This window comes from Acomys minous (genome assembly GCF_964271855.1).
Source record: "Acomys minous genome assembly, chromosome: 9".
Lineage (NCBI taxonomy): Eukaryota > Metazoa > Chordata > Mammalia > Rodentia > Muridae > Acomys > Acomys minous.
In genome coordinates, this window is record NC_140490.1 from 56,138,435 (window position 1) to 56,155,447 (window position 17,013).

General features: G+C 42.1%; 1 protein-coding gene across 10 annotated transcripts in view; it reads left to right on the forward strand.

Moving 5' to 3' along the window:
* The first annotated feature begins 83 nt into the window (after positions 1-83).
* The window catches only part of CAGE1 (cancer antigen 1), a 39,484-nt gene continuing 22,554 nt past the window's right edge, over positions 84-17,013 (forward strand). Inside the window, exons 1-4 of one of the 10 annotated variants that reach the window (XM_084794895.1) lie at positions 131-250; positions 4,075-4,330; positions 8,370-8,457; positions 14,877-15,397. In XM_084794895.1, the coding sequence (XP_084651021.1) occupies positions 4,223-4,330; positions 8,370-8,457; positions 14,877-15,397 (717 nt within the window). In that variant the 5' untranslated portion in view covers positions 131-250; positions 4,075-4,222. The other 9 variants (XM_084794904.1, XM_084794897.1, XM_084794902.1 and 6 more) reach the window with 9 other exon arrangements.

Consider the following 17,013-nt stretch of genomic DNA (forward strand, 5'->3'; position numbering starts at 1 on the left):
TCCGCCATGGTGTTTCCATTCTCAGAAAGTCAGGCCCGTTATCCCCTGGCTGCCCCTGAAGACTTGCGTCCTCTGACCCAGTGCGGCCAGCGACGTCACACTGGGACGTTCGAGCGCTCAGCGACGGGGCCAGTTGGAGCCAGCCCTCGGTGGGGGCGGTTGGAAGGTGTTCTCCTTCCGGCGGGGCGCCGTGCCGGGAGGAAACTCGGAGTCCTTAGCCTGGGTCACAGAAGCTCTATGGATCATGGAAGTGAGCACATTTTTGCTCCCTAGAAATGTTGGTGCGTTTTTCTGAGATGCGAATGAGACCAGTAATCGTTTGTTCTTTAAAGTTGGCGTTATTCCACTAAAGTACTAAACTCAGATTTTTACGTTGGCAGGAACTCTTGTGAGTGACATCTCTCACTGCTTTTTAAAAAATGTTATGTATTATCACGCGCGCGTGTCTACGCAAATGCACGTGTGAATTTCAGAGAATAATTTTTGAGAGTCTTCGCTCCTTTTGCCAAGGGCTCCCGGAACTGAACTCGGGTCGTCAGCGCTTTTCTCCGTTCAGCCGAGATCTCACGAGCCCTTATTACTTATTATAAAATGGCTTTCGCTCAAGCCGGGCGGTGGAGGCGCACGCCTTTAACCCCAGTACCTGGGAAGCAGAGGCAGGCCAATCCTTGCGAGTTCTATGACAAGCCAGGTTTACACAGAGAAACCCTGTTTCGAAAACAAAACCAACAGCAACAAAACGGCTTTAGATCTAATAGCTAACCAAACATTTAAGTGTTTTGAAATTTTAACGTAAGCCGTGCGGTGATAGCGCACGCCTTTTATTTAATTCCTGCGCTTGGGAGGCAGAGGCAGGCAACTTCCAGGACAGCCAAAGCTACACGGAGAAACCCTTTCTTCATCAACAACAAAACCATACATTTGCTAGGGACCGAAGTGAAATATGGAAATGAAGCCTTCGGTTTGCTGGGGTCGGGTGTTTGTTTTAAGTACTACGGCAGCTTATATGTACTTTTTTTTTTCTTTTTTGGTTTTTCAAGATGGGGTTTCTCTGTGTACCCCTGGCTGTCCTGGACTCCCTTTATAGCCCAGGCTGGCCTCAAACTCACAGAGATCTGCCTGCCTCTGCCTCCCCAGTGCTGGAATTAAAGGTGTGTGCCACCACGCCCGACACTATGGCAGCTTATGCTGAGCCATAGGAGGCATGAACAAACTTTGAAAAATGCAACTGAACAGAAGGCTCAGTGGTTAAGAGCATGGGAGTTCATGGGGGTTTGGTTCCCTGTACCCAGTTGGGCCACTCATAAATACTGTGACTCCAGTCCCGGGGGATCCCTCACGTACATGGCGTTTATATACGCAACACACACACATAAAAATTTTAAAGTAAATCACAGGTCCATGGAAGATGATTTAAGGATTTTCACATCGCTGTCATCATCCCACAGGTAACATTTATTATCTGCAAGGTGGGAAAGATGAACTTAAGATTGCGCCTCTTTGCCTACTTGCTTTTTATTATACTTTTATACTTTTCAATTTGAAATTTTCTTCAGTAAGTTAAATAAATAACAAAGTCATCCAGGCAGATAGGTACTAACTGTAGACTGAGACAGTTTGATATTAAGTTACTAGAATGCAGGATGTTTTTCGGTCGGTGTTTAACTGTAGACTATAGTTGGTTTTGTTTTTTTAAAAATTGTTTATTATGTACCCAGTCCTCTGCCTGCAAGTATGCCTGCAGGCCAGAAGAGGGCGTCAGATCACATTGTAGATGGTTGTGAGCCACCGTGTGGTTGCTGGGAATTGAACTCAGACTTCTGGAAGAGCAGTCAGTTCTGTTTGTTTGTTTGTTTGTTTGTTTGTTTGTTTAATTTTCGAGAGAGGGTCTCTCTGTGTAGCCTTGGCTGTCCTGGACTTGCTCTTGTAGACCAGGCTGGCCTCGAACTCACAGTGATCCACCTGCCTCTGCCTCCCCAGTGCTGGGATTAAAGGTGTGCTCCACCACGCCCGGCTGCAGTCAGTGCTTTTAACCTCTGAGCCATCTCTCCAGCCCTGGCCATAGTTCCTTAACTGAGGATCATGGCCCCATAATGGGAGTAATGATGAATTCTCAACACCCAAAATTTGATTCATAATAAAATGTGTAATGATTCTGAAAATCCTCTGGCAATATTCATCTGTGATAACATCACACAGCTTGCACTGCTTGTGCCACTATTCCAACCCACAGCAACAGACTGCCTGAAATACCTTAAGACTTGAGACTCACATGTTATAACCTGCAGTGTTTTTACTGTACATGCAGTTTTCTGGTCTTATAGAAATAATCATTTCATTACAGAAAACAGACTTAATATTTTCCTGATGTCATTTCTTGGCATATAAACTTAAAAGTTGCATATCTTTGAATGCTATGTCAGATGACCATCTAGTTAATATGTAAATTTGCTTTCCTATTTCACAAGTGGTAAAATTATATGTATACCAAAGAATTGTTTTAAAATAAATTTCTTCAATTTGTTATCAGTGTTTTATTTGTATGCCTACGTTGTATACATGTAAGTTTTACAGAGTGAGTGGAGAAAGTCTAAAATTCCTGGTCTAATCTATTTCAGTTGATTTAAAAAGAAAAGACTATAAAACATAGGGCCTGAGTTGGGTTCCCAGCACCCCGGCCAGGTGGCTCAGCTCTTCCTGTGACTCCAGCTCTAGGAGATCTGAAACCACTCGCCTCCAAGGACACCTTCAATCACAAGCACCTACCTAAAGAGATACAAATACATACACATAATTAAAAATAAATAGGAAAGTTAGTGGGGCTAGAGAAAGAAGAGGGCTGACATAGGAAACACTGGCCAGTTTGCAGTAGGAAGTATTGAAAACTAATTGCCAGACAATTATAATGTGTATATGGAAAATGAGAGACACTCTTGGAGTATTGGTTAAGACTAAACAGTAAACAAATGGTGATGAATTATGAAAGAGCAGTGCAAAGACTAATGTAACATAGAGACTAAAACCAGGTAGATGGTGTACTGGTTTTTATCAGCTTGATACAAACTAGTGGAGTCGCCTGGGGGAAGGAAACCTCCCGTGGGGGGTTGCCTCCCTCTCACTGGTCCTTGGGCATTTCTGTGGGACGTTTTCTTAGAAGTAGCTGAGCAAACCAGTAAGCAGTGTTCCTCCCGGTCCCTACTTGAGGTCCTGCTCTGCTTCCCTCAGTGATGGGCTGTGAACCAGAAGTATAAGCCATAAACCCTTCCAAGTTGTTTTTGGTTATGGTTTTTTGTCATAGCAACAGAAAGCAAACTAGGAGAGTTTCTAGGTGCACAGGCTCAGGCAGATGGCTGCGGTGGTAGAACGCATTCCTTGGTAGGGAAAGGAGCCTGAGCTGCCGGAACAGGAGGCAGTGTTGGGTAAATAATGTGAGGGTAGGGTATGAAATGCCTCCACGGACAAATAGAAGAATCTGGAGTCTGTGGACTCTGTGGTTGGACCTGCTTACCCTGTCTCCTGGCAGGAAGTGGAGTGAAAGCATGGATAGGGACAAATAGGAAAAACAGGCTCGCTGGGAAGACAGTTGACTGTGGGTGATGACAGAGCCCTGCTACGATGCCTCCAGTTTTTCAGACTCTTGCCCAGGATGGTGAAAGTAGACCAAAATGAAAACAGAAACAGGCTGAATGTCATGGTGGCAGCAGTCAGAAGCCTGAGGCAGGATTGCCAGGAATTTAAGGACGGCCAGGCTACATAGCAAGACCCTCTCTTAAAAACAAACAAACAAAAATTCAACCCAACAGGTGTGATGTAGGAAAAACTGTACAACGTTGGATTTGATTAAGAAATAAGTGTAGTATTGAGCCAGGTCCCACAGGACTGGAGCTGCAGCACCATGTGGGTGCTGGGAATTGAACCCAGGTCCTCAAGAGGAGCAGCCAGTGCGTTTATCCACTGAGCAACTTCTCCAGCCCCCTTGGCAGCTTTCCTATTGTGAAAAGGGATACGGAAAGTCTTTGCAATACAGATTGACACTAAAAATGTGTCTTTCTCTTCTGTTTGCTTGTTTTAAAGAGGCCTTCCATCACTCAGCAGTTAGAGATAAGGACTCTCAAAAGTTTTGGTCATCGTCCCTGGCAGCGCACAACAAAAAGGAACAGTAATTGCCATCTTCAGATCCTGTGTGTTTTGAAGTGGACACTTCCATGAAAATTTAGAAAGTATGTCAGAGTCGGAAACAATAGATGCCAATGGTCCTTCTCCAGATGTCTCCTACCCAGACTCACCCTCCTGTTTAGAAGCCAGCTCCATCGCGGCAGACTTGCCTCAGGTGTGCACTCTACAGTAGTAAGTTTGAGGAGATAGCCCAGACTGCTCTCATATGAACATTTTTTTTCAAAGTTATGAGGGATAGTAAAAGATCTCCAGTGTACACAGTGCATTTCTACTGTGTTTGTCTGAAAATGACCAGCTGTCATGCGTGGCATTGAGAGCATCCACCCTGTATTTTCATGAGAACTCCTAGGGTTCTCATGAAATAAGACATCATGATGTCTCACGATCATCAGGAATGTTGTTTTGTAGCTGTTAGCAAGAGTATAGGAAGATAGTAGAAATGTGTTAAGTTGTACCATAAGTTCTTAAAAAAAAAAAGAAAAGGACAAATAATGAAAATTTCATGTGGTCCAGAGTATAAACTGGCAAAAGCTTCCTTAGGGCTTGTTTAATGTTAGGGATCTAAGATAAACTGTAATTTAAAAGTCTATCTCTAGAAAATATTTTAAAAAGATACTCAAAGAATTATCAATTGCCACCAAGCCTGATGACCTGACTTTGATCTCCAGGCTAACCAGTAGAAGAGAACCGACTCGCTGCCAGCTGCCCTGTGACCATCACATGAGTGCCTCAGCACACAGATGTCCACACTCATACACACAAAGAGAACTAAATATAATTGTAAAAGAATTATCCATAAATTAATGGATTAAGCCAAGCATGGTGGTGCACGCCTTTAATCCCAGTACTCAGGAGGCAGAGGCAGGTGGATCACTGTGAGTTCAAGGCCAACCTGGTCTACAAAGTGAGTTCAGGACATCCAAGGCTACATAGAGAAACCTTGTCTCAAAAAACCAAAAATTAATTAATTAATTAATTAATTAATGGATTAAAAGAATCCATAAATTAAAAAGATTTATCCATAGAATGCATAATTTCTAATTGGATTAGAAACAATTTTTGAGTGGGGGATAGTTGTTATGAAATACAGTAGATAAATTATTTTATAGATGTGGCCTTTATATGCTGAAAATACATACTTGCTGACAGAGAAGTAGTCACACTGGCCAGGAGTGGTGGTACATAACCTGTAATCCTAACATCATAGGTGTGGACTCAGGAGGACCTTAAATTTGAAGTCAGCCTGGGCTACATAGCAAAGCCCTGTCTCAATAAAATACTTTTAAAGATCTATTTTATTATGTATGTGTATGTGTCTGTGTGCAAGTATAATGCCCCATGGAGGCCAGAGAAGGACACCAAGTCCCCTGGAACTGGAGTTAAACGTAGCTGTGAGCTGGCCAGTGTGGGTAGTAGGAACCGAACGTGGATCCTCTGGGAGAGCAGCAAGAGCTCTTAACCAGTTACTAAGGCATCTTTCCAGCCCTTCGGTTTGTTTGTTTGTTTGTTTTTTTAAGGAAAAGAAACAGAAAAATAGTCACATTGGCTTTTAAATGTACTAGGAAGGGGCTTTTTATATAACATTTATATAATGTTCACATAATCTCTTTTTATATAATGTTCAGGATTTTTTTAAAATTTTTGTTTACTTTATGTGCATGGGTCTGTTGCCTGCATGTATGTCTATGCACCACGTGCATGCAACAACCACAGAAGCCAGAAGAGGACGGCTGATCCCATAGGACTGTAGTTACAGGCAGTTGTGAGCCATTCACTGTGTGAGTGCTGGGGATCAAGTCTGGGTCCTCTGGAAGAGCTGTCAATGAGCTTAACCACTGAATCATCTCTAGCTCCCAGGGTTATTTTATATGTTTTTTTTTCTTATATTCTTTTCCTTTGAAACAAGATCTGATTATGTAGCTCTGGCCAGCCTGGAACTCACTATGTGAATCATGCTGGCTTGGAACTTTCAGAAATCCACTTGCCTCTACCTCCTGCACTTCCAGGCTTGGAGATATATGTGTGTGTATGTGTGTATATGTGTATGTATATATATATATACTTTCAAAAAATTTGAGTCATAATCTAGTGTTAATCAGAGTCCAAGATGCTATAGTTCTATATTTAGATAAATTAATGGTTTAAATTATATAAAGAGCTATCCTGAGCATTTTATTTGTTATGATAAACTTGTGGACCATGGGGACAAAATAAATGTTTAGTTGAGAATAGTAAGATCAGGACTGAAGAGACGGGCTCAGACTTTACACTGAGTACTGCTCTTGCAGAGGACCTGAGTTCTGTCCTTGGCATTCTGGCAGCTCACAACTGCCCCTGCTAGCCTCCTCAGGCACTGCACTCATGTGGACAGCCCCCTATCCACCCCACCCCCACCCACATATATACATAATTTAAAGAATATTAATATCTGAGCATGATGGCCCACGCCTTTAATCCCAGCACTCTAGAGGCAGAGGCAGGTGGATCCCTGTGAGTTTAAGGCCAGCCAGAGCTACATCGTGAGACTCTGTCTCAAAGAGACTGGAAAGATGTCTCAGCTATTAAGAGACGCTGTTCTAGAGGCCCTGGGTTCAATTCCTAACAGCCACATGATGGCTCATAACCATTTGTAACCAGTTTCAGGGGTTCCAACACCACCTGCTGGTGTTCACAGGCACTGAACTCTCATGAGAGACACAAGACACTCATCTGGGCAAAAGACCCATACACACAAAGTTTAAGAAGAAAAGGAATTTAAAAAAGAATAATAATACAAGAGAAAACTGCAGCTCAAAACTATTAGTGAAACTTTGTGATAATCAAGATCCCAAGAGGACTGTGTGAAATACAACGTGGAGGCGTGACAGTGATCCTGTTTGGTTCTTAGCAATTTTGAGTAAACTCGGAGGAATGGTCCAAGTAACAAGCTATTGTAAGCTGCAGTTCAAGTTTTAATTGTACATGGGGCAACTCTGAAAAAGTATTATTGAATAGAGGTTGACAGCAGTAAGAGACTTTCTTTAAGACACTGTATAGTCTTTGGCTTTTTGAGACAGACTTTCACTCCATTGCTCACTGCCTGCCTCTATGTAGTAAGGCATTCACATATTGGAGATACTATTTATGATAAGACCAAGTTTTTTCCTCAAAAAAATTAAACATTCATTATGCTATCTTATTTTAATGCTAATTTAATATTCACTTTTATCTTACATAACATTAAGAATACTAGAGAACAACGCATGTTTATAAATTATTTAGTGTAATCCGGTGTCATCTCACTATTAGAACTCTTATCTTCAATGTAAACAAAACAAACAAAACAATAACAGCAATAAAAACCCAACCCCTACCCTAGTTCTTTTTAGATGAGATTTAATAAACATTAAAGAATTGTCTGAGCTGAGGCTGGCAAGGTAGCTCAGCAGGTAAAGATGATGCTGCCCAAGCTGGTGACCTGGGCTCAGTTCCCCAAGGCCCAGGTAAAAAGCCACATTTGCTGGTGCCACGTGCACACCTGGAATCCCAGCACCCCTGCTGGGAGATGGGAAGCCGAGGCAGGAGAATTGCCCAGAAACTCACAGTCTGGGTAACCTAGGGGACTCACCTAGCAGAAAAAGCAGGAGAGATCCTTACTCAAAAACAAGGTGGGAGGAAGGAATCAGCTTCCCAAAGTTGCCCTCTGACCGCCACACTCCCCATGGTATGCGTATGCCTCCCCAAAGGATATAACAGATAAAAATGATCACCGGGCTGGGTGAGGTTGCTTGCGGGTATGCCCCAGCACTGGAGAGCACGAGGTAGGAGAATGACCGCGTGTTGAAGGCGAGGGTCTACATGATGAGTTTCAGGAAAGTCTGAAAGTACAATGTAGTGAAACCCTGTCTCTGAAAGCCCCCTGCCGACCCTGAGCAACTAGAGGCATGAACAGTCTCATATGGCCCCGTGATTACAGATACATAATATCACTTTAAAAATACCAAGTAACAGGCTATGTGTCATTTAATGTGACTCTTCTAACAGTGATTTACAGACAGAGCTTAATATGCAGCGGGAAAATGTAGTACATGCATGTTTTGCCTATGAAACAAAAAAAAAAATCTCATAAAAACCAACATAGCAGATTGTATACCCCTTAGAAGCAGCTGATGTTTTCATGGAGTGTTAATGATGCTTTTTACATTATCATACAGATTGAAACAAAGAATGTAAAATGGGGAGATGAGTCTGCACACACACTCTCTGAAGATATTTACAGCACACAGGACAGTTTGTTAGGCGGTAAGTATCCCTTTGCAGAAATATACAGAAAACTGTGTTCTGTGATAATAACACTAATATCCAGGTACTGGGTGGGATAAGCACTTTGTACATGTTATTATTGTACACCCACAGGTAATCCTATGAAATGATGGTGATTTCTTTTTCTCAAATGAAAGTGCTTTTTATTTTCATTTTGCATTAAGGATCTGATTGACCAAGGCTGTGGATCTTTAGTCAGTGAGCTGGGATTCAAGCCATCTCAAACACTAGAATACCACAGTGGTGGTCTGAATGAAATGACCATCATAGGCCCACAGGGAGTGGCACTATAGGAGTCCTGGCCTTGTTGGAGTAGGTGTGGCTTTGTTTAAGGAAGTGCTCACTGGTGGTGGGCTTTGAGGCCTCAAATGCTTAAGCTATGCCTAATGGCTCAGTTTTCACTTCCTGCTGTTTGCTGATACAGATATAGACCTCTCAGCTCCTTCTCTAGCGCCATGTCTGCCTGCAGGCCACCATGCTTCCCACCATGATGATAATGGACTAAACCTCTAAAACTGTAAGCCAGCCCCAATTAAATGTCCTTTATAAGAGTTGCCATGGTCACCAGGCGGTGGTGGCACATGCCTTTAATCTGGAGGCAGAGGCAGGCAGATCTCTGTGAGTTCGAGGCCACCCTGGTCTACAAAGTGAGTCCAGGACAGCAAAGGCTACACAGAGAAACCCTGTCTCGAAAAAGCAAAACAAGCAAACAAACAACAACAAAATTCCAAACAAACAAAAGAATTAGTCATAAGCAGGTGGCTCTCTGTGCATTTGAGGCCAGCCTGGTCTACAAAGCAAGTCCAGGACATCCAAGGCTACACAGAGAAAGCCAGTCTCAAAACAAACAAAACCTTAAAAAACCAGAAAAAAAAAACCAACAAGAGTTAGTCATAAGACACACTAACCATATTTAACACTACAAGCCCAAACAGTATATAGAAATTACTGTTTTTAATAATTATAAAGAATAGTACTTTTGTAGCCAGGCGGTGGTGGCGCACGCCTTTAATCCCAGCACTCGGGAGGCAGAGGCAGGCAGATCGCTGTGAGTTCAAGGCCAGCCTGGTCTACAAAGCGAGTCCAGGACAGTCCAGGTCACACAGAGAAACCCTGCCTCAAAAAACCAAAAAAATAAAAAAATAAAAACAGCAACAACAACAAAATAAAAAATTTTAAAAAATAGTACTTTCAACAAAAGAAAAAAGACACACCTTTTATAGAATTTAGTATATACAGGTATAAGAAACACAAGTAGTGTAAGGATTAGAATGGAAAACTAGGGCTAGTGAGATGGCTCAGTGGATAAAGGTGCTTGCTATGCGAGCCTAGTGGTGTGAGTTCACTCCTGAAGACTCACATAAAGAAAGAAAGAAGAGAATGAATTCCACAAAGTTGTCCTCTAACCGCACTCATGTGTTGTGTGGCATGCCTTCCTGCATATATAATACACATACACAATAGTAATAATTTCTTAATTAAATATGAGATTTTTTGTAAACATGATTTTTCTAAATTGGACATTGATAAGACCTTACAAACTCCTTGAACCAATATAAAAGTTTAGAAGAATTGATTGATCAATTGTACTAACAGTAACTTCTTTTCAAAATAAATTTTTAGGTCTAGAGAGATAGCTCAGCAATTAGGAGCACTTACTGCTCTTCCAGAGGACTTGGGTTTGGCTCATAGCAAGACATCAGGGTTCACAACTGCCAGGAACTCCTGTTCTAGGAGATCCAACACTCTCTTGTGGTATCCATAGGCACCTGTATGCACATAAACTCATGTATGCACACACATACCCATAAATGAAACATAAATAAAATCTTCTTAAAATCATTAACTATTGGGGGCTGAAGAGGTGGCTCAGAGATTAAGAGCAAGAGCTGCTCTTCCAAAGGTCCTGAGTTCAATTCTCAGTAACCGCACGGTGGCTCACAACCATCTACAATGAGATCTGGTGCCCTCTTCTGGCATTCAGGCACAAATGCAGGCAGAACACTGTATACATAATAAATAAATAAATCTTTTCTTTTTCGAGACAGGGTTTTTCTGTGTAGCCTTGACTGTCCTAGACTGGCTTTGTAGACCAGGCTGGCCTCAAACTCACAGAGATCCACCATCCTCTGCCTCCCGAGTGCTGGGATCAAAGGTTTAAAGGCGTGTGCCACCATGCCTATCTTAAAATAAAAATATTTTAAATGCCTTCATGACAGTAGGAAAGAGAAATGTTTTTGACACTTAAACATAAACCATAATCGATACATTTAACATTATCAAAATTAGAAACTAGGAGCTGGAGAGATGACTGAGAGTTTAAGAACACTGCCTGCTCTTACAGAGGTCCTGAGTTCAATTCCCAGCAACCACATGGTGGCTCACAACCATCTATAATGAGATCTGGTGCCCTATTCTGTTGTGTACATATAAGCAGAACACTGTATACATAATAAATAAAACAAATAATTTTAAAAATTAGAAACTAATATGTGATCAAAGTATAATCAACCAGGTGGAAAGAAACCCCAGAGAAGATATCCACAGCGTATATAGCTAGCAGTAGACTGACATCCCAAAGTAAGGAATTCCAGCAGGAAAAAGAACGCAAACTCAATAGAAACTCTAGACAGTATGTGTCTCCTCTAGGAGTGACATGACTAAGGCTTTGCACATCAGGAGCTGCTTCTCTGATTGTCCTGGAGGCCCCAAGCTCTTCAACAAGCTGGGAGAGTCACTTTGTCCTCAAGTCTCTCCCCTGAAGGACAGTGTGTGTATGTGTCTGTGTGTGTGTGTGTGTGTGTGTGTGTGTGTGTGTGTGTCCAGTTCCAGGCCAGTCAAGATTTACACAGTGAGACTCTGTCTCAAAAAACAAGAATAAATAAATGAACAAACCCAGCCCTAACAAAAGTCACTTAAAGGAGAAAGGGTTTACTTAGAGCACAGTTCAAAGTCTAGTAGGAAGCTGAAAGCAGCGGGAACTTGAGGCAGACAGTGCATTGCATCTGCAGTCAGGAGAGCAATACATGCTTTCTGCTTAGTGCTCAGTGTGTTCCCATTGCAACACACAGCCTAAGATATGTTTTTACATAGCCAGTCATGGTGGTGCACGCCTGTAATCCCAGCACTCGGAGGCAGAGGCAGGCAGATCGCTGTGAGTTTGAGGCCAGCCTGGTCTATAAAGTGACTCCAGGACAGCCAAGACTACACAGAGAGACCTTGTCTTGAAAAAACAAAAATAAAAACAAAAAGATATTTTTTCACGCTTGGCATGTTGGCAGATGCCTTTAATCCCAGAACTTGGGAGGCAGAGGCAGGCAGACCTCTGTGAGATCGAGGCCAGCCTGGTTCAGTACAGCTACGACTACAAGAAAAACCCTGTATCAAAAAACAAAAACCAAAGTTTTTTTTTCTTTCTGTTCCTGGTAGAACTGCTTAGGAGAGTGATTTTACAATATCTTTTTTTTTTTTTGGTTTTTTGAGCCAGGGTTTCTCAGTGTAACTGGACACCATTTGTCGACCAGGCTGTCCTCAAGCTCACAGGCATCCACCTGCCTCTGCCTCCCACGTTCTGGGATCAAAAGCGTGCACCACCACACCCGGCTACAATGTCTTAACAAAGCTTAAGATGAGTATTTTCTAGATTCCAGCTATTCCATTTCTATCCACCTGGAGATTAGACATGCGGTGTGCCAGGATGTCCAGTTAGGACAAGTTATGTGGTCAGTAAAAATGGAAAAAAGTTACCTGTCAGCAGAATGAGTTAGATTTATATGATCTATATGGCTGATTCTCAAAAGAAAAATCTGGAATAATATGAAAACTGGAGGGTTTTGTGTTACAGTGCTGGAGGTCAAGCCTAGTGGCTCTAACGTGCTAAGTAAATTCTCCATTACTTTTAAAAACTGCCCTTTAAAGTGTGTATTTGGAAGCCAGGCACAGTGGTGCCTGCCTGTAAATCTCAGCACTCTGGGAGGCAGAAGCAGGCAGATCTCTGTGAGTTCCAGGCCAGCTTGGTCTACAAAGTGAGTCCAGAATAGCAGGGACTACATAGAGAAACCTTACTTGGAAAAACCAAATAAATAAATAAGCAAACAAGCATTTGGAAGCAAGTATATGCATGTATCCGTGTGTAGGCCAGGGGTCAGTCATAGGTGTTGGACTCAGGAAGGCTGTCTGCCCTCTTTGAGACAGGGTGTCTTTCACGTTGTTCTGAACTCCCCAGTCAGACTAGACTGGCATTCCAGTAAGCCCCACACACGCTGTTGTTCCTGCCTTCCCAGGGATAGGGTTATAAGCACATGCCATTGCATGCAACACTGTACCCAGCAGTTTCATGTGAGTCCTTGGTAGTGGACTCAGGTCCTTGTGTTTGCAAGGCAAGTGTTTACCACTGAGCCACCCCCTTAGTCCTAAAAGGCTTTTAAAAAGATACAGTCATACTGTATTTATAAAAATGGTATAGTTTGTAGTTACCATAGTTTACCTAGGATATTGTATGATATTTTGAAATTTGAGGCTATCTTGAATGCTGTATATAATTCAGACTTCATTTTCTAGTTCAAAGTACTTCACCATTTCAGCAACTTTTTTTTAATGCTATCTTACTTGAAAAGCTAGGTTTCTGAAGTTGCTGTGATAAAAATAAGCACTATGTATAGGAAACAGGGATGGAGGTGGTGTCCTGTAGGATTCCAGGGTTTGAGAAATTCTGTATGGCATCCAGCAGTGCCTACCTAAGGAGTCAGTATGATTGTTAAAGATAATACCAAGCACTGTATTTTCCTTTCAGCACATGCAGATATTCAGAGAGCTGGCAAGTTATTAGTTATGTAGACTACATGTTGTTTTATACAGCTGAACTTGTAAGTTAACAGAAGGATAAGAAAATGTATTTATACCATCTTTTATTCTACAGCTGCCTTTTCTGTCACCCTGCAGGCTGTGTCTGTGTGTGTGTGTGTGTGTGTGTGTGTGTGTGTGTGTGCGTGTGCGCGCGCGCGCACACACACACACATGTGTATACTAGAGCTTGACTTTGGGTGTCTTCCTCAAATGCTCTGCACATGCCCAGCTGGCACTGTCAACTTTTAAAAGCTAAACACATTTATGTGTTTGCAATTATGTAATCCTATGCTTTAAAAATCCTTCTTCAAAGAAAAAAATATGTTTTATTGTTGTTTTAATTGAAAATCCCTGATCGAGGCTGGGCATGGTGGTGCACGCCTTTAATCCCAGCACTCCAGAGCCAGAGGCAGGCGGATCACTGTGAGCTCGAGGCCAGCCTGGTCTACAAAGTGAATCTAGGACAGCCAAGGCTACACAGAGAAACTCTGTCTCGAAAAACCAAAAAATAAAAAAATAAAATAAAATAAGGAAAAAAAGAAAATCCCCAATCATTCTATTTTACCAATAAAACTCAGGAGCCAGATGTTGTAGCAACAAACCTGCTAGCTCAGAGAGGCAGAGAAAGCATAGCGCTGAACTTCCTACTCAGCTCACGTCCCAATGGAGAAGGCCCAAAAGGCTCACCAGCTCAGCTGACAGCCCAGGAGGAAAAGGCCAAAAAACCCAAGGCCAAAGGGTTACCAGCTCAAAACCCAAAAGCCAAAGGCCAAGGAGCTGAGGAGCTCAAGAGTAGAATCCCAATCCCAAAGAAACGCCAAAGACCCTTTTACTTCTACATGCTGTTTTAAATACACCTCAACTCAAAGTCCCTCCTACTCTTTAACCCTATCAGCTGGTTTCTTGCTCAGCCTCTTGACCTCAGGTTAACTTTATTAAATCCTGTGTACAGAAAGCTCTTGGATTAAAAGTGTGTATTAGGGACCAACCACGCCAAACAAAAGACAGGTTTTTACAGTTCACAATCTCAGGGATCATGTTGGGATCAAAGATCCTGTAACATTTTATTGTTTTGTATGTATGACTTTTTGTCCACGTGTCTCTGTACACCAGGTCCAGCAGTGTCCGCAGAGCCCAGAAGAGGGCGTCCGATTCCCTTAGCCTGGGGCTAGACAGTTGTGTGCCTTCATAAGGGTGCTAGGCATCAAACCTACGTCAAGCACGGTGCACACACCTGTAATCCTAGAACTTGGAGGTAAAAGCAGGAGGATCATAAGTTTGATGCTGTTTTGAACTAATTACTTAAGAGGGCTTATATATTTTGTTCATACATTTATTGCAATCATGAATCTTGCCTCTTTTTGGCATAAGACTGTTTTTTTTTCTTTAAAATCCAAGGATACTAAAATAATTTAAATGAAAAAATAAAAAGTTATTTCATTTAAGAATACATGTAATTATTAAAAGATTTCAACATTTATTTTTAAGTATAAGTCTAACAGTTATTGTGTAAGTTTATGGTAACTCCTTGTCTTCTTTCTTTTTCTAATAAGATATCAACCTTGGTAATTATGCAGAGAGTATACAGAATCAACCAGCTAACACTAGAATTTCTTCCTTGAGACAATTTGAACCCACTTGCAAATTTCACTGGATAGAAGCATTTAATGATGAAATGACATTTCAAGACCTGAGGGAGGCCTTTTCTGACTCTGAGAAGCTAGAGCTGCAAAGCCAGACATACAAGGATCCAGCAGATATCAGCGAAAAGTCAGATCCACTTCAGGAAGACAGTCCAAAGGAAACTAGCATTTTCAAAAATAAAGATCAACTTGTTCGTGAGCACGTCAGGACATCTCCTAGAAGTCCGTCTCTAAACTACTACAGAGGAGAGACACAGCCATTCATGGAAAAGCCATTGGTGAGAAGTGCTATTGTAGATGTCGCCTTCAACATGAGTCATCCTCAAAGCTTTCTGGGTAAAGAAAATGTCTGCAGCAGTGGTGAAAATGCATTTGATAAAGAGAACAGCTTAGACCTCCTCCACTTGAAAGCTGATGATAATGCAGAGGAGGTAAGAGTGACGGTTGGTGCCATTGAAGGCTGTGGCATGTTAAAGGATGCAGGGTGCTTTAACTGAACACACATGATCTGAGACTTCTTCAAGCAGCATTAAATCATCAGATTAGTACAAGAGACATTGCTTCCATGGGGATCTGAACCAATTAGATACAAATTTTCCTAATACAGTCAGGCCATACTCAGAGATTAGCCCTACCAAATTTTTTTTTTCTCTCTAAGGATATAACTGTCTTGAACTCCTCAATATTTATATGGCACAGTATCAACATGGGGCCTTAAGTATGACCCATTTTTATGTGAGTTGCACCCAACCAGCTTAAGAGCTGGCCTCTGAGGGAAAAGTTGAGAAAGGGACATTGTACAGAGGTATTTACTAAATTACATGACAAAACAAGCTGAAGATGTTTCTATTTTGTTGGACTTCAGTCAAACAAATATTTACATGCCTTAGGTTTTACTGGTTGTGGTCACATGTTTGATATCCTAACATCAACAATGTATATCCTATGAATTCTCTAGACAACTACAGCAAAGAAGAATGACTTTTTAAATGGAAGTTTCATAAGAAAAGGTATTGCTCATCTATCTGTGATTATGAGGTGTTTCCCCCCATTTGTTTGAAAAGAAATAGCAGTATTTGAAAGAGATCTTAGCTTACCCATGTTGATTTATAGAAACCAGCATTTCAAAGATTAATCTGGGTTTCCCTTTTCCATTACATTTACTATATATTTTTTCTCAGTAGTCAATAGGTACTCTTGAGAATCTATTGTGAGCCTGGCATGGTGGTACACAACTTTAATCCCAGCACCCAGGAGGAGAGGCAGGTGGATCTCTCTGAGTTCAAGGCCAGCCTGGTCTACAAAGCAAGTCCAGGACAGCCAAGGCTACACAGAGAAATCCTGTCTCAAAAAACCAAAGGGGGGGGGGAATCTATTGTGTTACTAGGACAAGCTATGCAATGGGTCGTGGTGATGCACGCCTTTCATCCCAGCACTCGGGAGGCAGAGGCAGGCGGATCACTGTGAGTTTGAGGCCAGCCTGGTCAACAAAGCTAGTTTGGGACAACCAAGATAACACAGAGAAACCCTGTCTCAAAAAAAAAAACCCCACAAAACAAACAAACAAACAAAAAAGAAAAAATGGCTCTTGTCATCATGAAAATAACATCTTAGCAAGGTAGGTAGATATTAACAAGTAGTCTCCCAGATCAATGTGCACTTGAATCTTAGGACTACACAGGCTGGAATGGTTGCCTCTGGTGAGGGACATCTCCAGGCAGAGAGTCTGGGAAGGTTTCCTCAAAGTAGTCTTTGGACTGAGCTCTGACAGGTGAAGAGAGGCCCACTGGGCAACCGTGGGGTGATAAGCATTCCATGAACATGGAGTGGTATCTATGGACACCCTGCACCTGAGTGGTCTATGATATTTACTAGACCATCAAGAAAGCCCAGTGTCCAGGAATCACATGCCACCAGGAGCAGGAGGCATGGCAGACAATGATGGCAGGGTGGTACGTGAAGCTATCAAGAGCAGTTAGTGGGACCTTGGAAGCCTTGCCTAGATAACTGACTTTATCCCAGGGCAATGGAAAGCCACTAAAAGTGC